The sequence below is a fragment of the Ambystoma mexicanum genome, chromosome 9 (assembly GCF_040938575.1).
Source record: "Ambystoma mexicanum isolate Mex_15411 chromosome 9, UKY_AmexF1_1, whole genome shotgun sequence".
NCBI lineage: Eukaryota > Metazoa > Chordata > Amphibia > Caudata > Ambystomatidae > Ambystoma > Ambystoma mexicanum.
Genome location: NC_090931.1, coordinates 575,804,989 through 575,828,134, shown reverse-complemented (window position 1 = coordinate 575,828,134; position 23,146 = coordinate 575,804,989). Strand labels below are relative to the sequence as shown.

Here is a 23,146-nt window from a genome sequence, read left to right as displayed (position 1 = left end):
TATATCACTCTGCATTTCTCATAAAGCAGTCTCGCCACTGGTTCACAGATCCCGAAATCTCTGATACTCTTACATGGTGCACATTAGAAAAACACTCAGTTCCTCCTCATAATATCACTGATTATATATACATATTTAAATATACCTCAAAGAACATCTTGGACTCTATTAAAGCATCCGTCACAGCCCTACAAACCTTTCTCTTCCCCCATACCAAAACTCCCAATAAGTACCTTTCCCCTTTACTATGGCACAACAAGAATATAGTAATCAAGAACAAGGTCCTTAATCATAAAGCATGGATTAAAAAAGGAATTAGATTCATCCAACACATTATAGATGGTCCTTCCATTCTCTCCTTCCAGCAATTCTCATCCAAATTCGCCATTCCCAAAGCTGATTTTCAGTACTACAACAAATTAATTAACTCCTCTCTAGATGCACTTAATCACTTCTCCAATGAGATTCTTTCTCCAGACGCCCTCAGACTATTACAGCTTACCATGACTTGCGATGTGAGAGCCTCAAACATTTATAATAAGCTCACCTCAACATTTGACATTTGTTCAATTCGTCTGAAATGGGAATTTGATTTAGGATGTATGTTTGAAGACCATATATGGTTCCGTTTGTTCTCCGTTTGGTCTCAGCAAATATAACACAACGTTATTTCTTCTTCATCCATAGAGCATTTATTACTCCGGCTAAACTAGCAAAGGCCAACCCAAATCATGATGCTAAATGTTGGTCATGTGGCATGTCTCCCGCCACATATACGCATATGTTCTTTGAATGTTCATATATTTTCAGATTTTGGCAAGACATCTGGAAGTTCATCAAGCTTATTTTTTCTGTTGATGTTCCGTTATCCCCTGTGAATGTATTTTTAGGAATTCTGGCCATAACAACATATATTTCTCCTGACTCAACCAGACTATACAATTTATTCATCTGCATAGCCTTGAAATGTATCACAGCTAACTGGAAAAACTTTCGATCTCTCTCTACCAGAGGATGGTGGAACACTATTTGTCATATTCATAAAATGGAACTGTGCATGGCTAATAATCATAATACAATTCCTAAATATAATGCTAAATGGTATTTTTTCATCCGCTATCTCAACTGTTTCAATGCAACTGCTCATGGCTCCTGAACCTATATTCTCATATTTAATTTATTAGCTAGATGATTATATTTTCATTCAAATGCCTGTTTTATATTATGATGGCAATGGTAGTAACAGTTTGATCAAATAACTCATTATACCCATCTTCCCCCTTACCCTTCTCCCATCTGTCTCTTGTATGTCTTCTGTCTGTCTTCCAGTATGTCTCCCCAAAAGTCCATTCTTATTCCCATTAAGCTATTCTCTGCAGACTACTATGCTCGTTGAAATATGTACAATAATCCCATTTTTTAATGAATGTGTTTGGTATTGATCAAGTTCTTGCTTGTTAATATTCTCAAACTCTGTTCATTTGTTATTGTTATAAGTTCATCTCAAAGTCTGTAACTTGCTAACATATATATTATTATTTGTACCTTAAAAAATAAAAATTATTAAAATGAAGAAAATAAAGCGCTCCCGGAGTTTCTCACTAAACGTTGCCCTTTCATCCAAAGAGCTGGGAACCCTGCACCTTTGAAGTCACCATCATCAGAGCCTTTGGCTAAGAGGGCACGGGTCCCTGAGGAGCATCGGGACGAACACTGCTCATCTGATAAGTCTAGCAAGGACAAGAAAAAGAAAAGGACAGTGGGCCACCTTCACTTATGGTATGTTTCTCATTAGCTCCAACAACCCAGAGCAATTGGCTTGCTTCAGGCACTAGATGTTTGACATCTTCATCAGTACACGGCGGTGTAGGCACTAATGGTGCAGCTAGGGCCCACAGCACTTCTTGAAGCTCGCAGACACACCTTTTCTGGTCAGAAACAAAACACAACTGCTGGGTCAGTTTTGGCTCTGCCTGTGGAGAATGTTTACTTCAAGCACTGCTTGACCCCACCTTTGGATGCGGAGGCCATGGCACATGTCTCTTCGTCTTCCGGCGCAGGCACCTCACTGAACTTTGCACCAGTTTCCAGAAGTAAGTTCATTTTAAAGATGGTTCAAATCTTTGATGATGAGGGTGGTCCTATTCTTCATGGACTGGAGCTCTCAGACGCTGGAGAGTTGGAGTATTTCCAATGGAAATGTAATGTTCAAGCGGAGGATCTGAGTGTGTTGGCCTCTGACCTGGAGGACCCCAGTGTGTTGCATACCTCACAGGAGCTTGATTTTATGAAGGCCATGGCGTGTAGCAGATTTCTTTGCAAAAGACCATTGCCAAAGCTGTGGCAACCTTTGCGTTATCCCCGCCCACAAAGCCTGTGGTCCAGTTGGACCTCATCCTGGTGCATGGTCTTCATAAACAGACACTTCCTCTTTTGAACCCTTCTGTTTCTGCCCCTTTCATGGCAGAACTTTAAACCTGTCTCCACTCCAGCTGTGTGTCAGGTCCTTGCCAACAAGCATTATCCTGCTCGCACAGGTCCAGGTTTTCTGACCATGCACCCTACATCTGAGAGCCTGGTGATGCAAGCCTCCACTGCAGGGTCTAAGTAAACTACTTTTCTTCCTTTAGACCCTCTGTCCCCACTCAGACAGGGAGACCAGGACACTTTACGCCATGTGTTGCAAGGTTTTCGCTCCTGACAGCGTAGCTTTGAGGACTGGGAATGCCACCTGTGCCCTGTCAAAGTAAAACCTGTAAATTGTGATTTGCAAAGGTGCAATTTGCCCATGCAGGAAATTAAGGGGGATTTTACCACCTCCCTCTTAGAGGATCGCCAGGATGCAGCTTGTCAGATACTACAGTCTGGCCTGGATAGATCACAATGCATGACTAATGCCATGGCCACAGGATCACTGTGTGAGCACTCTTGGATGAGAGCATCTGGGTTTGCCCAAGATCGTCAGGAAAAACTCAATGAGCCTCATTCGAGTTTGGTGGTATCCCGCTGGTAATTCCGGTGGGATTCGACCAAAACAGAATTGGCATTCCCGCCACCTAATATCCTGGTATTGCTGGGCTATTACAGGAAGCGGGAATGCGTAACTCCTCATTCGATGGAGTCTTATAGGAGTCTATAGAGGTAATTGTGGCATTTTCTTGCCATTGGGAGCCTGCTCTACTGGCAGGTCAAGCCTGGAGGTAGATCCGTGGCCCTCACTGGCAAACATGTGTTTCCCGAGTCTGGAAAGAATGCTGGTGCCAGAATAACTGGCAATTTTACCCTCATTTTTGCTGGACCGGGGAAACTGCAGTGATCCCCAATGACATGCTGATTGATGGCCAAAGCTGTTGAGTCCCTGGAGAAGTTCAAAGTCTCCAAGGTCATGGCAAAGTCCCAGTTATAGCCGCCCAGCAACAGACAGCCTCTGCTATAAAGACCTCTTTCTTTGATACCTATACCTCTATTGCCCACTGTGGTAGAGGGCAGGCACCCACTAGTGGGCTAGCACCCTCTGACAAACAGACCCAGTGGTACTTCCCCTGCCGGGCTAGAGGCAGTGGTACCCAGAGAGGCAGAGTTGCTGCTTTCAGTGTTCCTTCAGAAACCCCTTGCCCAAAACCCTTTAATTTGGACTTTGTCTTCTCCCCTCAGGGGGAGAGAGGTGGTCCTTTTATGCCACCGAGTGGCAAGACACAACCCACTACTCCTGGGCTTTACTGTTTGTGTCACAGATCTACTACCTCCCTTTCATCCAGTGTCCAACCACCCACCCTCCCTCCTTCATGATCCTCACCTCCCACGACTGCCTCCTGCTGGAGGAGTTTTGGTAAATTCTGGCGAAGTCCACTATGGCTTCAAAGAAAGAGAAGGGTTAGTACTCCCTTTTTCTGGTGGTAAAGAAGGATGGACCTGCTTCCCATCATGGATCTGCAACTGCAGAATTATTTTTACCCATGTAAGGGCACATTCAAAATGGCTATCTTGGCCTAGACCCTCAAGGCCTTCTAAACTGCCGTACTTGCTGGCATCACTTGACTTTCAGGATTCCTACTTCCAAGCTCCAATCCACCAAAGCACCCGAACTACATGACACTTGTGGATGGAAATGCCCATTACCAGTTCAGGATGTTACCTTTTGCCCTTCTCAGGCCCAAAGGGTCTTTACTAAGCTGTTGGGTGCTATGGCTGCACATCTCAGGACGTACAGGACTCATGTATTTTCCGATCTGGACGACTGTCTCATTTGAATTTGAACCCCAGATCTGGTGTCTGCCCACCTACATCACACCTTCTATCTACTGCACAGCCTGGGCTAAACAAATGGAGTTAGGTAAAAGAGGGAGTGCGACAGGAAATCGACACACTGATCAATATTGGCTGGCTATGTTGAGAAGAGCAATGTTCTGTGAGAGGGGAGGGTGGCCATTCGAATAAATGGGGGTCCGTTGTAATCTTCTCCTGCTCCTAGGATACCATAATGACCTTTTGTAAATTCTCGTACACACCTAGTCAATCCTCAACAACCTTTCGCCGGGATTCCCTCATCCCCATTTTTGACATGTTCAGTTTTTACATGGTTTCATCCATCCCGCTTCCAGCCTTCTCTTTGTGATTCCGGGGCGAGGGTGGTGGTGTAAAACCTGTGATATCTCACTATGCGTGAAACTCCCTTCTAAGGCATGACGACAAATAATGATCTAAAAAATGATCTGAGTAGTGCGTAACCAGGACTTTTTTGGAGTCACTTTCCATGAACTTCTTGCTGAACCTCAGGTTTTCCACTTAGTTGCCTTTGGCAGCTGATGACGATGGAGTGTCTATCAGGATCCCTCTTTGGAATGCATATCTCGCTCATCCCTTTCACGTTCCGGGCCCGAAGTATCCCCGGGCCATTTTTTTCTAAAACCCATGCATGAGATTAACGTCTAAGTGTTTCGTAAATTTCCATGTGGGTGATTTTTTCTTTATATATTCTTTATATATATATTAATTATATTCTTAATAATAATGTTTCTGACATTTTTCTTTAGAGCTTCAGTTTTTTGGTAGTTCACAGAATACTTTGATGCTTTTGCTTTCAGAATGCTTCCTTACTTTCTAGCCATGTGGGTTACATACCCTATCTCTGCCATTCAATAACCTGCCATATTTCCCATTTCCAGTGAAGATGCCAGAGAATGGCAGCAGCATGTGACATATTCCAGCTAATTTACACCAGTGATCAAATATTCTGCACTGAAGAAAAGCTGCCACAGCTCTCAGAAACGCTGCTCGCTGTTAACGAGGAAACGTTCATCCGTTATGTGCCTGCATTGTGCGGACATGGCTTACTCAAACCTGTGCCTGTTATTGCCTTAGCCAATCAGAGTGGAGCGTGGTGATCATCTGTCCATGGTCATGCTAATGCACACCCCTGCACACTTTGAATGGGTGCATACAATGGAGGTCACACGTCCAAAACGGAGGGATGGAGTGTCTTGCAGAAGTGGTAGGGGGGATAGAAGTTGAAGGGGTATAGTATGTAGAGGTGATGTATGGGAGGTTTGCAGTGCCCACTGTCCGCTGAAAAATGAAAGGAACCGAAGTGCATGTAGGAAGCCGGAATTTATTTAGCTCACAGATCCAGAAAATAACAACGCTGGTGTATTCACTCTAACATGCTATTGCTAGACTACATTACATAAGGTGGGGGTCATTATGACCCCGACACTAAGTGGTTAACGGCACCGTAAAAGGTTGCAGCGCCGTTAACCACTTAGCGCCTAATTACGAGGTCCCTTTGCGGGACCCGACCTTAACGGCTGGTGTAGACCAGCCGTTAAAGCAGGGACCCGCAAAGAGACCTTGGTGCTAATTACGGTACTGCAATTTGCGGTACCGTAATCAGCGCCTTCCTCATTCCCATTATGCCCTATAGGTCAAAAATGGGAATGGGGAAGGGCCATGGGGAAATGGGGAAATACCGCCCCGCCAACCTTGGAATGGGGCGGTATTTCCCCATTTCACCATGGCGGACACGTTACGATACCGGCACCAACCATGGTGCTAATAGCGCCATGGTTTAGCGCCGGTATCGTAATGAGGGCCAGTGTATTAAAAGCAGCTTCTTCACCTACAACTATGTTTCTATTCCCTGGTTGGTTTCTCAATTTCTTGGGTGTAGATAACATTAAAGAATTTGTTAAAGGATGTTCTACTACAGTACATTTTGTTTAGACATTTGGTGCGCAAGTCTACGCAGATGTCTGTAAATTCTGTTGGATCATTGAACAGCAAAGTCTTAGCAGTTGTTTTGATTGGTTTTGATTTCAGCACCACAATCACCTTAGTGTTTTCAAGTGTTGTGTCCTCTGCCATGCTTATCCTGCACTCTGTTATATGTCAACTACTTGTAGCCACATCTTGCCTAGGCTCCGAGGGTTACCATAACAGTGCATCAGTTACATTTCCCAGGGCTTTCTTGGGATCAGTGATTTGCTTTCTCCACTATGTCATATTGATTTTAGGTATATCTTATTTCCTGGCCGTATCTCCATTTTGCACCTTTCACTGATATTTGCACTTGGTGATTTTGAGGATTTTCATCCAAAATTATACAGACTGGATCAGTTATTTTTGGCGCGCTTACTAGTTTTACCCAGGGCCAAATGTGCCATCAGGGCATCCTGCACTAACTCGATCCGTTTAAAGTTATCTTTTGGTGCTGCTTTTCTCTTGCCTAATAAATGCATTTAGCAGGTGATGTTTCAGTGATTTCCCTTCTCTGCTTGGGCCCTCATTCTGCCCTTGCCAGATGCAAGGGATAAAATGAAGAACACAGTTTTGTGATTATTTAACCAGCTTTTCCCCATTCTCCACGGTGCAGGGGCCAGGGTGGATTGTGCACGCACAACCATGAGGACTCCATAGTCAGACATGCATGAGGAGACTGTCGGTAGCAGAACTGTCATGAATATATGGGATGGAATATGTTAGTTGCCTGTAACTCCTGTTATCCAGCATGTGTATCTTTCATCGATTGACATGCTGTTTGTACATTCCCTGTTGTGAGGCTGGGAATCCTCGGTAAAATAAAGTAGTTTCATAAATATACAAGAATTACCAGTAAGTCACATATTCCTTCTCCAGCATTGGGTCTTTCATGGATTCACTTGCTGTTTCAATAAAATATAAAGCAGTACAAAATGCATGGACATACCCATATGCAAGCTGAGAGGAGGATCACAGTTCACGTAAGGTGAACAGGTTTCAAAGGACCGCTTGTCCAACCCTGGACTCCTCCCCAGGATTTCTCTGAATGCAGTAGAACTTGGTGAAGGTGTGTAGAGACCTCCACGTAGCAGCCCTGCAGATGTCTAACAGTGGCACTTGCACAAGAAGAGCCGCTGTTGATGAGACTTCTCTCTCTCATAGAAGGTGCCCGACCCGGACACGCCCTTTTATCAAGCTGATGGCAGAAAAAGGTACAAGCAGAGAGCCATCTGGAAATGGAATGGTCCTAGGATTTCTAGCAGGTCCCAAGAGTATAAACAGCTGTGACGAATTTCAAAAAGTCTTGGTCCAATAAACATGGTACTTAAGTGCCCTCATGACATTAAGGGAGTGGAGCGTTCAGCAGGTGTTGTTGGAAAGCTGAAAAAAACAGGCAGGATCAAGTGATCTTTGAGGTCAAGGGAGGATGGTACCTTTGCCATAAACCTAGGACTGGTCCAAAGGAGGACCTTATCTTTGTGAAAAATTAGGTAAGGCGGCTGTGAGGAGAGTGCCAGAATTGTGCCCACTCGCCTGGCCAAGGTGACAGGTATCTGAATGATTCAATTATTTTAGTCTGATGCATTGGAGGTACAGCATCGGATCTTACTGCTAGGTATGTTTTGCTTCTACTCTCATTTTCTTATCCTAAGATGGCTAACGTCTACCAGCAGATCTCCTCATTTAAACCATTCTTCTGTGTATTCAAACGGAATATCCACAATTGTTCCCTTTTTAGGAGCATAGCTCAAATGTCGCCCTCGCAATGTGGGGTTTGAACATTTTCGAGGATTATCCATGTAATGCTGTCATCAGTATATTTTGCAGAGATTAAGTGGTCCACTAAGGGTACTGTTAGCCTTCTGGTCCTAATGCAGGAGCGATGCTCAGAAATACTTTCTTTTATGGGCCGAGTTCATTCCTATGTAGCGCAGGTCACAGGAGCATGTAACTAGGTATATTGCTTGTGACAAATTAGAATTTGTTAGGTCCCATTGGTTCCAAGGATTTCTCCACCCAATGTCAATGTATGTGCTATGTCTGGTAAAGGCATATACTGAACATTGGCCTTAGCGCATGTGGCCCATAGGTCTGGTGGTGGTCCATAGCCTTGTTTGTTTTTTCTTTTCTTTTGCTTTACTGGTGTTTACCAGGGTATCTTTTAGATTCCGCTGTCGCTTAGAAGCGAACCAATGCCTTTGCTAATTATATGGTACCTACATTTAGGATTGGCCACAGTTTTTTAAATCTCTTGTTTGATTCTATTTACAAGAGGCGATTGGCTCAATTAGCTGTGATCTGCTCAGTCACCTGTGGTTCTCTCCTGTTCTGTGTGAGAGTCACCTTCCTTGGGATATTCCTTGACCATCTGCTAGCCTGTCTTATGATTCTTTTTGGGTAGCTTCTTTCCTCTAGTTTTTGTGGTAGTAGTTGTGCCTGTCTATTGTATTCTCTTCTATCTGAGCAGTTTCTATGGTACTTGAGAAACTGTCCGAATGGAAGGTTTTCTCTGAGGCTCCTCGCGTGGAAGCTATGGAATTCCTATCTGTTTTTTTATGATGTACCGTGGTTTCCAGGGATTCTCCATTTTTAAATCTAGGAAGGTGGCTTCTTCCTTGCTGTATTCATGGGTGAATTATTTTCATTCAGCCACAATATGAAGGCGTTTAGATGTTCTTTTGTCTCATTAAATATCATGAACACATTGTCAATGTAGCGACCCTATTTTATTATGCTCTTTTTGAATGGGTTGTTGCCATCATAGGTGGTAATCGTCTCAAAGTCTGCGATGTATACATTTTCTAGGCTGGGGACAAAGATTGCCCCCATAGCAGTTCCTGATGTCTACTCATAATATTCATTTTCTGGAATGAAGCCATTTTTCGTTAGGGCAATTTCTGCCAATTGTATGGTGAAAGTGGCTGGTAGGCTTACTAGAGGTGTCTTTCTCTCTTAGGATCACTCTTCGTGTCTATCCTGTGGAATCCTGGAATATAATGACTACTATGAAGTGATCCTCTCTGGAGAATGACATTTCTTCCAGTAGCCGTAGCTCCTCTGTAGTATCTTTGATGTATGATTGCATCCTGGTATCCTCATTCTTCAAGATAAAATCAACAAATTGAGTGAGAAGTTCCAAAATCGATCTTATCCCAGACACAATCGAGTACCCAGAGGTTGTGAGATCTCTGTATGTACTTTGGGCGTGGCATAGAACACCAGGCATCTTGGGTAATTCGGGTCTACGTGATCCGACCGCGGCTGATTTACCCGCGACGGAAAAGTTTGCATGTGAAATGTACGAACCACAAAAGGTTCTTACATTTCCCATGCAAACACACATTCGAAACACCTACACAACCAAACTCACACCCACACCCACAACACACCCACAACCACACCCCCACCCACAACCACACCCCCACCCACACCGCCACCCACACCCCCACATATACAAACCCTACTTACCTTTTTTACACGCTGAGTCCCTGCGGCGCCAGTTCCCTTTCACTTCCGTGACCGGGAACCGGCGGTGCAGGGTCCTTTTCTTAGTTTGTTTTTTTTACGGGAGGCTGCAGGGGTGTCCCCCGCAACCACTGCTCACTATACCACAAAGTATAGTGACCGGGGTGTTGCCAGGGACACCCCCGCAGCCCCCTTTTTTTTTTCTTTTTTAATGTCGGGTGTGCAGCGGGGGTGTCCCGTCCAACCCCCGCTCACTATACTGTATAGTATGGTGAACGGGGTGTTGCAGGGGACACCCTTGCAGCCCCCGCAGTCTATTTTTTTACCTTACCATCAATGCATGCTACCACCAAAGGTTCGACCTTTTGGTGTTCGAACCTTTGGTGGTAGCATTTTTCTGACTTTTTGTGCATTCAGACTTTTTTTTGGGTCCGTTCGTACAATTGCGGTAATTCGGGCTCAGAAATTCTCCTTGGCGGGTTGCAATTGGGGATGATATGGGTAGGCTGAACAGGATGCATGTTGTAAACTTGAGAACTTTGTTGAGGGGCGAATGAGAGTAAAATGAAATACCAAAGAGTATTATTGTGCACTAGCCCAGTCTGCTGAGCACTAGTGTAGAGATCACATATATTTGTTTCACAGCGCGTGAGGTGCGTGTAGATTTTTCTGATGATGAGGAGGTTTTACTACAGTGGCAGTGGCCACGATGAAATCGAAGAGTTTCAGGTTGCTATCAAAGTTGTGGGCAATGAGGGGGTGAGGATTTCCAGTGAAAAGGGAATAGGAGAAGGGAGATTAAGGTTAGCGTTTAGGGCTGAGCAAAAGTTAACTTCCACCTTTGAGGTATCTTATTAGCAATGCTAAATTGGTTTTACAACTGTACTGACACTTGTCTTTATGTCAAAAGCCTTATCTGTGGAAGTTAACTGGCCATCGGGTCTGAGCCTTTTGAGAGGTTTACAGCCGTGTTTTAATTTGTGACTACGTTTTTAGTCGCGAAAGGCCCTTTGCTTCTAATTGTACTTTAAAAAACGAAATTAATGTTTAGTCTCATATGTCCTTGTGCTTAGATTTATTTTTAAAACTCTGCATATCTGCTGCTAAATGTATTTAAAAATTGCGTGTTTGTTCACCTATGACCCTGCGCTGCTAATTTTATTTTAAAACACTGCATTTCTGCTGCTAGTTGTATTTAAGTGTTCTATGTTTTTTTGCCAACAGCAATTCCTTCTAAAGACTTTACTTCAAAGGAATTCTGCCGACAAAACGCATCAAATTTATTTTTTGGGGTGTTTCCCTGAAGCCACCCCTTTACTAACACCACTCACCCTTCCCCTATGCCCCCCTTTTACCTCTTTACCCACCCCATCTATATTTCGACGAGTTTTCCAGCGACGTCATTTATGGGTCACCAGAGGTCGCATTTGCGACCTCTGCTTCGATTCGTGTCAATGAAAGGACTTCATACCATATTTTAGACACTGCATTCTGATCACCTAAGGCCCTGTGCTGCTTAATATATTTTAATCACTGCATTTTTAGTTGTCTCTAGCCGTGTGCTACTAATTACATTTTAAAACACTTCATTTGTGTTGCCAATTGCATTTTAAACACTGCATTTTTGGTCACCTAGGGCCCTGTACCCCTAGTTGTTTTAAACCCTGCATGTTTACTGCTAAATGTACCTTAAACACTGCATTTTTGTCTAAGGCACTGCAGTGCACTGCATCCTTCTACTGTGATACCCTAGGTCCACTCCACACACCCTGTTCCCTCTTTCACCACCTACCTACCCCTCTGAGCTCTGCAATCCCTCCTGCCTGTCCCATCCCTCCCTCTTAAACTCCCACTTACACACTCCTCCTCTTACAATGCTTCCATCAATCCCGCTACTGCTGATTTCTCCCATTCCTTACCCATCTCACGCTCCCCGTAGATACTTGCCAATTGATGGATCCTCTTCATGTAACCTTTCTTATCTGCCCCCCTAATCCCTGCCTTTTGCCCCAGCTGTAAAAAAGAACTACTTGCTCTAATCTCATCTATCTTCATTCTTTCCCCTCTTGTCACTTATCCCGTCCCCCACTCGCTCCAAATACCCTAAGACTTGGCCACATCTATCTTTAACAAAAGGTCCTTCATCATTAACAACATTGATTCTCACAACCCCCCTCTGGCAGCCATGGGCAACACTGAGACTTAAATCACCCCTCTTGACTTGGCTACCCCTGCTTCATTACACACTGACCCTGCTTTCATTTCTCACTCTTCCCACTCTTATAAAAGAGACAGTGGGCCTGGCCTAATGGACAACATGGCCCACCCCTCTGCATCCTTTCCACCCTCTGACTTTCTACCACACTCCTTTGAGTTCAAGGTGACCCAACTGCTCCTGCCCACTCCTCCACCATCCATCTAATTTATTACCGACCAGGCTCCCACAACTCTTTCTTCTCCACAGTTATAATGTACGGGCAGGACTAGGAAAAGGATCCTCTGTGAGAATTCAATGATAAGTGAAACTATACAAATTATCAGCTGATCCCAAGGAAATAATCAAATCAGAGTAAAGGTGGTGCTAGCTGGAGAGGGAGGGTTCCAATCTAGTCAAGAAGCAGATTTCCATGCACAAGGTGGGACGTGGACAGTCATCTTTTACATGACACCCAAAACACACAACAACCTTAGAGAACCATGAAGGCCCAATTGTCTCTGGGAAAAATTCCATATTAGAATTTAAATCCAAATACTTAGACCAGGTGTTTGAAACAGTATACACCAAGCATGAAATCCTACATGAAGGATACTACACATATATTAAATTGAGTAGAAGGTAGGACTTTGATACCAACAGACAGCAGGAGCAGACATTAAATGCTTATGTCCTTGGGATCTCCCAAGAACCCACGATGGACACGACCAAATAGAGGACTATCACAACACACAAGATGTAGAAATAACATCACTTCTAGAATGATGTGTAGTGATGACACTCACAAATAATTTCTTGAGATTTAAGCAACAGTTGTGCCACCACATAGAGATGGCCATGGGATCGACTATAGCTCTCAAGAGGCCATGAAGCCAACTTGTAAGAGGAATGTTTAAAACAGAAACATCCACACACACACCCATATATAGGCACAGAATACAATCGACTGAAGTCAGACCTTACACAAAAACTGCAGACATTAACTTGTAGTTAAAGTACAGAAGATTCCACTCCAAAACCCTAAGGGGAAATATGCCTAAAATGCAAAAGCACAAACATTATCCACTCTAAATAAAAGGCCAAATCGTTAGCTGAAAAACAAATGTAGGAAATGAAGAAAATTCAAAATAAATCCCGGCGGAGAGCACAGAACACAGCACAGCCAAACAACCGTGAGACACTAATGGAAAGCAGAACAGATAAGGATAGAGTCTGGTATTTGTCAGAACCTTCTCCCATTTATCATTTAGGACAAAAATAATACAACAATATCACTAGCATATTTTGGCCGTTGGTCCTAACAAACTAAAAACAGCCAGGTTTGCATACAAAATTAACAGAGGCATACACACTGGACTGATAAGAACAGACATGTAGACATACAGGAAACCTACCCAAACCACTATTATAGAAGTATGGGGTTTACTAGTAACCAGGGGGCACCAACCATGCAGCATCTGCGTATGGTATGCAAATCCTCAGCACAGAAGCGGATGCAAGTTTGAAATACTCGTGGAAACAGTACACCCACACAAACTGTAAAGCGTCCATGACAATGTAACACTTAAAACCAATGCAGGAAGAGATACATTGGTATGACCCCAAGAAAGATGAAAAGTTGCATGATGATTGTAACTCCACAAAGACTACTTGTCTGAACATTGCATTTTGAATTTATCTCATATCCTGACTTCCTTTCATATGAAGTGTGTTGTGACGGAACAGAAGCTGTTGGCCAAAAGAAAGCTTGACCCGACTAGAGACAGTTTTGTCTCCCATTAGAAATGTGGACAGATCACAGTAACAATGAGGTCTCATACCAAGTTCTGTGTCAGACCAGGTGTGCTTATTCTTTTCTCCAAGTACACGTTTGTGTTATCTTAAATCAATAGTGCATATCCAGAATTAGATTATGACAGTGAGCCATCAGAATGTCTCCTGAGCAGATTGGTTTGGTTCATTGTTACCTTGGAAGCTACTGATTTTGAAGCTCAGGTTTTGTCTTCTGTTCCCCTTTTTGCTAAAATGACTTAACAGGACATGGGTGGAGGTTTGGAGGTTCTGCCAGGATACAGTTCTTGCAAGACATAAGGGTGTGAACACTGTGCTGGAATAGGTGCAATAGTCATTTTTTGGGCCTATGCTATCTTTAGATTTCCACTTGTATGTGCTTTCTTGTATGATGTGTACTCATGATAACACGTTATATTAATGAATTTAGAGTTTGCTAAACTTGCTTACTTCTGAAATGTTGTTGGGAGGTTCCATTACATTGCACACCATATCTAAGATAACACATTTTACTTCTTTGAAAGATTTACCATCTACTTCAGAATTGGCTCATGGGTTTTTGTAGAGATGGCTGCCTGGGTTTTTGCTGAATATTTTTCACCACAGTTTTTTTTAATGGCCATTGTTGTACCAATTTATTGCTGGGAAATGCAGTGGTAGACCCACCTTCCCCTTCACCCAGATCCAAGCCTCTCATGGATCCCTCCATTCTGGTCAGCACACATTTGTAATTATAGTATCTCTTTTGCCATTCATTGCTGAAGATATTTTTGAATCTTTGACTTGTGGCTCTGCCCATGTGTTCAACACCTCTTTGCCTTTTCTTGACACTTTTTCTGCTTGAGGTTGACCTTTAAATTGGATATCATTTACTTATCTGGTTTTGTTAATGTCTCATGAAGTGCATTCTATTGCAACTGAAGTGGCATCTCGAGGCTGAGTAAAGAAAATATGCTCACTTCAGTGAGCTGAGTGACCTCAAGAACAAAGTTATGGTTTTTTAATTTTGTCTAAATCAACATATCATTTTACTTTTCTTAAGATCATCTAGGAGCCCATTCCACAATCTGGCCACCAGGAAAGAGAAGGAATGTCCTCCTTGTCTGCTTAGAGTAAAACTTGGGACGTATGGTAGCCTCGCTATCGACGAGCTTGGCATACGTTAGGGAAATACACTTTTACTTTAGAGTACAGGAGGTGGGCTAACATTGTGGAGTGCACTGTAGGTCATACAGATGGCCTTACATTCCATTCTGTCAGCCACCATAGTGAACAGTAGACAAGGGTTGCTGATTCAAAAAGTCCTAAAAACAACATGGCTGCATTATTCCATACCCTTCGAAGCCAGTTTGTATGATACTCTTTGGGCTACTGGTTGATTAGCCATAGGACGATTGGGCATCCAAAAACCAGAACATTTGTCTTGGAGAGAGAATTCATCTTAAAGCTGTTTTCTCCCATCCGGCATTCACACATTTGTAGTCATTGTGCAGAGTTAGTTCTCATCTTGGAGCTAGCTGGTTTCAGTTTAAAAATAAACTGTGTGCCATCCTCATAATTCAGTCTCTTGACATTAAATGTCTGAATCAGTCTCATCAATGGGATGTGCCATAATTTAAAAAGAAGAAGTGAAAAGGCTGATCCCTTCGCCACTTCACAATTCCATGGTATTTTGGATGATTCACAAAGATGTAAGGGCATTTTTTATCATGTGTTCTGTAGCCATTGAAACACTGAGTTTTCTTATGCTGGAGTCAGAGAGGTGTGAGAGTAAAGAGAGTGGTTGATGGGGTTGAAGCCTACTGAGAAATCACCAGGGCTAGTGATCTCAAACCATCAGCATTCACCTCCCACTTGAGGTTATCATCAATGGTGGTCACCACAGACACTGTTCATGGAAAGAGCATAGACCAACCTGTGCTGGGTCATGGTAACAGTGAGTTTCTTTATATCCAGGGAGCTATATGGTCACCGATTTCTCTAACAAATTGGCCAGGAAAGGTATAGTTGAAATTAGCCTGAAAAAGTCAGCATCTGTGGCTTGTGTTCCTTTAAAAAGGGAGGTTCCATAGGTTACATTAAAATCCTCAGGAACACTTCCTGCGGCACATGAGAAATTCAGGAGATTATATTAATTTTCTGAATGAGTGGTGGAAGGCTAGCCATCTCTTCACAAATCTTGATGGGGTAAACATTGCCAGATGAGCAGGATATTCGGCTAGACATGGTAAGTTGATTGTAGTCCATGCCAGTTAGTATATGAAAAGTGCAGAAAAATGGAGACTCAGTGCCCAGGCCGATTCTTTCATTACAGTCCTATAAGACATATCATGCGGTATTAGAGTGCAGGATTGTGCCAGGAAATCATGATGTTTGTGCAATATTATCATAGAAATATTTGTTGATCTGATACACGTTTTTGGAAAGGAATGATCTTGTTTGGGTGAATTGCAAGTTCTCTGGCAAATAGGTATAATGATTTTCTGCAGAGAAAGAGCAACGTTTAGTAGATATTCTTCAAAATATTGTTTCTTTACTTGCGTAAATAATTGTTCATTTTTCCTAGCTAATTTGGTGTAAGTCATTTTGGCTATGCAAGAACTGCAGGGTAGACCAGACTTCCAGGTGTAATATCTTCACCTTTTTTGTTAGTAATTTAGATATAGAGGAATACAATCCCTGAGTGTTCTCTTAAATTAGTCATTGGACAGCATTTTCTATAATCTTCGAAGTAGGTTCCTCCACTCCAAAGTGCCCAGAGACGATTTAAAGGTTGGGATGGAGAGCTGTTTCCAATTATAGGCGATTGGTTTTAGGTGGTTCCAAATGGTTCTCCTTAGGCTGGAAATGGGAAAAGATCAGGGGTGCAAAAGGCAAGGCACAGTGAGCTGTCAACATTACTGGTGGGGCTTTAACTCTCTGTGTCAGGTTCAAATCACCTAGATTAGAAATCAGATTTGTGGGTAATTAATATTTTGTATTTAAGGTTCAGATCTCCTAGGATTCGGAGATTTGTGTATATGGCCAGATGGTCTGATGGCTATTTATTAAAAATGAGAAAAGATGCACCATACTTAGGTAGAGGAAATCAAATGTTAGTCTGGTTACCATGTATATGCTGAAGAAGAAATGATTCCCTAGATAGGGAATCTTATGTCCCCTGAACACTGTCAAAAAGGCTGAGGCCTAAATGTATGTTAGGAGTTGAGGGATGGTCTACTATAAGGGTGCCCCCCAGTGGGAGCTACCAACTAGAGCAGCCTTCTTGTTGTTGGCTATTAGGCATAATATGCTTTAGACATTTGCTATTGTTGTAGATTCAAGGTAAAATATACCATAGATTACAAATGACAATTTTTGGATTAGTTCTAAACTAATCCAAAAATGGTCAATTGTAATCTATGGTATATTTTACCTTGAATCTAGGGGCACCCTTATAGTAGACCATCCCTCAACTCCTAACATACATTTAGGCCTTTAGGCCTCAGCCTTTTTGACAGTGTGCAGGGGTCGTAAGATTCCCTATCTAGGGAATCATTTCTTCTTCTATATATTCCCCAGCCTAGATACCAAGGCTGAGCACTTCTCCCCCGCATCTCTAATAGTCTCACCAACAGATCAAATTAACCCACACATTTCTAAATGTAACTACATTTCACTGTTCAAATAGGTGTGCTTGGAGCATTGTTTGCTTGTTTTACCATGCATATGCTACCACTTAGATTCCCTTGCATACCACTACTCAGAAGAGGTTCCCCAGTAAATGACAATGCCTCAATGTTTGGTTCCTTCTCCAATGGATAAGGTCAATTTTAGCATTTGTGCTAGGATATCAAGCCCTTGCTTTGTCCCATTTTTTCGTACTGTGTCATTATTTGGGACAGCATGACCTTGGCTCTCCTCTCGTCATTGTTGATAATTCCAAGTTTGATCTTGACTGTCTTGCTGTTTTGAAAAAAATAATAAGAAAACCTTTTTTCTTTTAAGTAAAGATGCATTTTGCAATCTTAGTTGGAACAAATGTAACTTGGAGATGGTTTGCTCACAATGTTACTTTTTTGTATAAAGCGTTCAACAGCCACATAATATAGAATATACAACTTAACATGCTCACTCAGACAGAAGTTGTAAAATCCTAAGTGGAGTAAGCGATACGTCATTAGCTTTCTTGATAGACGATGTCACAGCTAAGCAAGTCATGGTACATATGTAGTGAAATCATATATTTTGCAATACTGGAAACGCAGATGATTATTAGTTACTTATACCTTGTTGGTCTGTTCTTTGATGCTTCCTAATATCTGTATAGTTTGCATAATACCGCTATCAGAATTCCTTTAAACTCCTGAATATTTGCTTGGTTTTATTGCATGTTTGGTGGTTATTTATTTATTTTTAATTTGTATCAAAATGAGTATTGTTACACATTACTTGGTATACCTAACACCTTTTAGAATGAAGAGTAATTGTGTGTGGAATATCTAGTTGTAAACACATAAATAGATCTATATCTAAATCCATATCTATATCTATATATATATATATTTTATATATATATATATACACACACACAAATACAAATAAATATGCCCAATAACTTGACATTGACTTGTAATACTTACAGCAATAGACTCAAACACGTGAAAGATGATATAGCAAGGGAGAGCATGTGAAGTCAGGTCGCTAATTCCTCTGTAGACAAAAGAGAAGCCACAGTCAGACCTCACCGGAAAAGCAGTGACATTTAATTTTGATAATAAAAACATGAGCAAAGAGAATTCTGGTCTAAAGGTAATGAGGCCGTGATTTAATTAATTAGCCAATAATGGAATTAATGAATGATGAAAGAAATAGATTGCGCCTGCAAGCTGAATTGACTCTTGCTGCTTCCCGGGAGGAGGAGTGAGTGCATAGTGGAATCAGGACATACGGGCCTGAGTTCACTTTTTAGGACATTTGTGTACCTTTGGTGTAGATGACTATCAGGCGCATGCTGCATAGTCAGCGCTCCCAGACCACCCCCCCAACCCCTTTTTCAAAATGCACACATTTGAGTGATGCAGAGTATGATTTTGTTGGACGAGTGCAGTGAGGGCACAGGGTTGCACTGCCACTTTTCTGATGGAATATTTCCTGGCGGGCCAGCGGATATATTTGAGTGTGAGGCAAAGGACCTGGCAGGTGACCCATGTGTTGAGGGGGAGCCACTGCAAGGATTCCAGGGTCAAGAAGGTGGAGATGGAGAAGGACTTCCTTTCAGGAACCAGGCCCCCTGCTACATCTTAATACATTGATGGGTATTTGGACACTCAACTCAGCTTCATAGCATCCCTTTTTATGGTATTTATTTTAAACTAGAAGCATCTTGTCAGTCTAACCATACATGATCATTCTTGTTCTGATCCTCCCGTGCTGGATGAAGGATCAGATGGAAGCAGATGATCTCTTAAAGGTGTATTGTAAATCTACATAAGCATAGGGTATTCCAGGAGAAGGCATAGTCTAGAGCGCATTGGAAGTTAGGGAAGATGCATTGCTAGAGACACAGGATCCAACTGCTATCAACATGCATTGCTCAGAATTTTAGGACCTTCCAAATGTTGTAAATTTGGGAAAGCAAAATGACCTACTTGTCACTGGTAAACAGGCGTGAGACTGTATTCTTCAATCCGGAGAGTAAGATGGTATCCAACGTGATGAAAACAACTGCAAGCACACAGAATGTCATGATCAGGCACTGTAAATTGAAGGAGCAAAACAAGGGTTCAAGGTCAAATATTAGAAAACAAAAGGATCGAATGCCTTTTTTTTCTGACGCCAAAAGGATGGAAAAAAAAGGTTGCATTTTTTTTTTATGGCGGAGTTCCCCCCAACTCACTGTTTTCTCTTTTAAAAAAACTTTTTTTACATACAAATCTAAAAAAATTTATAAATAAATAAATAAAGCATTCAACCCTTTTTTTCGATCCTTTTGTATTCGAAAAAAAGGTCATTTGATCCTTTTATTTCGATACTTTGACTGGACACCCAAAACAAGTGATGAATGCATGAATGAATGGCGATGCATGTCTGACAGCTGGGCTCATGTCTCCGGTGTCAGATATTGTGTATAGTCTACCATTTCATTCACCTTCATGACCACACAACTTCTCTGCTTATCACCACATCACTTTCCGAGCACCACTGCCATTTTGTTTCCTAAAACATACTAGTACGGATCTTCTCTCTTTCAGGCGGTCCTAGTTGAATGGGCGAAGGGTGCTGACTAAGCAGATGGATGAATGACAGCAATAAAGAATAGCACTAGTATGCGGAGCTGTGATCACACACATGACTTGTGCTGATCCGTCTCTTTTGTGTGATTCATTTTTGAAGTGTCAAATTGCACAACCAGTGTTTCAGTGAACCTTTACCGAAAGGAAATCAAACATTTCCATTCCAAAAAATGGGTAAGTCAAATCTTTTTTTCTTACAAGTCCAAAATGTGTTGCTTATTCTTTTTTTGGATGGAATGGCTTTCAGGACAGAAGAATAGACGTCAGTAGTTAGGTGAGATGTCTGGGGTATTCTCTGCCCTGTATTGTTCAACACTGAACGCAAAATGGAAGGAAAGGCATCCAATGGGCTCCAGGTGGAGTGGGAACCACGCAGGAAATGATATTCAACGGAGGAAAAATAAGGCATCAAAGAGTGCTTTTTTTGTCCACTATCGCTTTTTTATAATAAACCTTCAATGTACAAGCATACATCCAAATAATAGCATATGATAAACCTGTGCAACCATCAATACCACCCCACATTGTCCCTTTCGCAATACTTACGGAACATCCATTGTCCCGCACCCCATACCGCCATCCCACCCCCAGCCCTTTAGTAGTATATTGATCACATATCTTTGGAACCTCCTACTTCACTCATTCTACATTGGCAACAAGGGTTGTTCTTCCCTAGTCTCCGTACTGGATTGTGTGCAATTTAAACTGCATGGATCTCAATGCTTTTATGTGTTTTGCTATATAAAACTGACGAAACCTCATCTGACAAAGGGAGCTACAGGTCTTTTTCCCCACCTTTTGGACAGGGCTTCACAACTTCCCTCCTGGCCTAGTGTTATACTTAGGTATCCAGTTAATATGTCGAAATTAAAATGTCGAATGACAAAAATGTGGAAAAAATAAATAAAAAGAAATTACATGTTTTTTTCGGTTTCGTGAGTAAAAAAAGGGTTTAATAAAAAAAAGGGGGGGTTGGAGGGGAACCCCCTCATTTCAAACAAAAAATAACAAAAAACAGACATTCGACATTTTTTTTTTGGTATTATCTTTCCGACATTTTTGCATTAGAAATTATGAATTTCGAAATATTAACTATAAACCTTATACTTACACACGTAGATGGCTTATATTAGCCCCCTACTACTTGGGAAAGTGTGCAGGATCTTTTCAAAATGCGTTGAAGGCCTTGATCTCTTCCCTCTCCATTTCACCTACGATAAGACCCCTTTCAACTTTGTGTACGTAGGAATACTGATTACTCTCCTATTCCCATCTCCCTTTCCCAGTGAAGGTATATGTATACATTTCCCCTCCCTCCAGACCAGCCCTGCCCTTTCCAGTCTTCCTGGAAAGCAAGGCTGAAATCTCTCTGGAACCATAATATTCCCCAGAAATGGTGGTGCCCAAAGAGATCTTACTGGGAATGCCATTTGGGCTGTTTCTCTGTCACTTTACTTACTTAGCAGATCTCCCAAGGCAGGCCTAGCATCGGGTCTGCTGTAACTCTTTTTGGGTGCCCACAATCATTGTCCGACCGTCGCTGGATTCCCCACCTCATTTTAGGGCGATCTATTGTTTGTCTTCTGACAGCATGAGGTGGTACAAGAGTATTCTGAGATGTATTCCCTAACTGTTAAGGGAAACCCAGTCCGTCTTCCTCTTTTGGCAGTATCAGCCTTTTATATGAAATCCTATGCCATCACCTTTCCCAAAGGAATTCAAGCAGAGCTATTTTAATATTCCCCAGAAACTGTTTTGGGACCACAACTGGCCGCATAGTGAAGAGGAAGAGCTTTCTTGGTAGATCGTCTTCGCATCCATCCCAAAGCTAAAACACTTCATCTATCTCTCTATATACATTTGCAGTTGCTCCCACAGCATTGAGAAACTGAAATCAAACAATGCACCTACATCTTTCCCCAAATTCACTGCCAGGTATTCAAATCCTTTTTCACATACCTTAAAAGGGTGTCAGTCTAATTTTCCCTGCATCACCTGTTTGTCGGGGACCAATGTAAGGAGACATAACTTGTCTTTATTGATTTTGTAACCTGACAGTTCTCATAGCTATATACGTTCTCTAGTAAGACTGACTACGAGGCATTTGGTTCCAAAATAAAGACTATGACATCATCAAAAAAAAGTCCAATTTTATATTCTTGTCCCTCCACCGAGAACCCTTTCACTCCTCTCAATTCTCTAATTATTTCCACTAGGGGCTCCAACAACAGGGCAAAAAGCAGGGGCGATAGCAGGCACCCTTGCCATTTACCTCTGCACAACCTAACCATGCAGTATATTATCCTATTCACTCTGATCACTGCATTCGGATTAGAGTATAGCACCTGTATGCAACTATCCAATTGGACTAAAACCAAATGTAACACCTCCCGAGTACACCCATTCAACTGTGTTGAATGCTTTTTCGGCATCTTACAAAAGGAACAATGAATCCACTTGCATGTGATCTGCATAGAGCATTACATTATTTGCTTTTTGTACATTATTTATGCCCTCTCACCCCTAAACAAAACCAACTTCTTTGGGTTGGATGAATCTTGGCAGTGCCTCTTTGAAACGAGTGACTAGTGTTTCAGTTATTATTTGTGCATCCACATTCAATTGGACTATAACAGGCACATTCCCAGGTGTGCCAACCTTTTGGGATGACAGTTATAATTGATTGTAGGAACAATGGGATATCATGTTACCCTCAAGGATGGTAATATATACATTCATCAACTTGGGTGCTAAAGACCCTGCAAATATCTTATAGAACTGGGTAGTATAGCCATCCCCTCCAGGGGTCTTACCTAATTTCATCTCCCTAATGGCTTTTCTTACCTCAAACTCTTGTATGGGTTCCTCAATCCTCTCTAATTGCTCTCTTGCTATTTTCGGTAGTTAAAGGTACTCCTTAACTTGCTGTTTCTGAGCCTGAGTCGCTCCCGTGTATACCCTCTCGTAATATGTCGCAAAGCAGTCAACTACTGATTCTCACTCTGCTTTCTTCTTCCCCACTTCATCTCTAAACTCAATTGCTCTTCTTTCTACCTCTTGTTTCTGTAACCTTATTTATAGTAGTGTAACAGCCTTGTCTCCCTTTTCCTATCTCTGTTTAATAAAAAGCAATTTATGGTGCTTC

At 42.1% G+C, this 23,146-nt stretch overlaps 1 protein-coding gene across 1 annotated transcript in view; it reads right to left on the bottom strand.

Annotated features, from left to right (window-relative positions):
* The window catches only part of LOC138488296 (multidrug and toxin extrusion protein 1-like), a 419,915-nt gene that overhangs the window by 63,654 nt on the left and 333,115 nt on the right, over positions 1-23,146 (bottom strand). Inside the window, exons 12-13 of the mRNA XM_069615179.1 lie at positions 19,357-19,432; positions 18,349-18,418 (exon numbers count right to left, since the gene is read on the bottom strand). Coding sequence (XP_069471280.1) covers positions 18,349-18,418; positions 19,357-19,432 — 146 coding nt within the window. The remainder of the gene's footprint in view (positions 1-18,348; positions 18,419-19,356; positions 19,433-23,146) is intronic.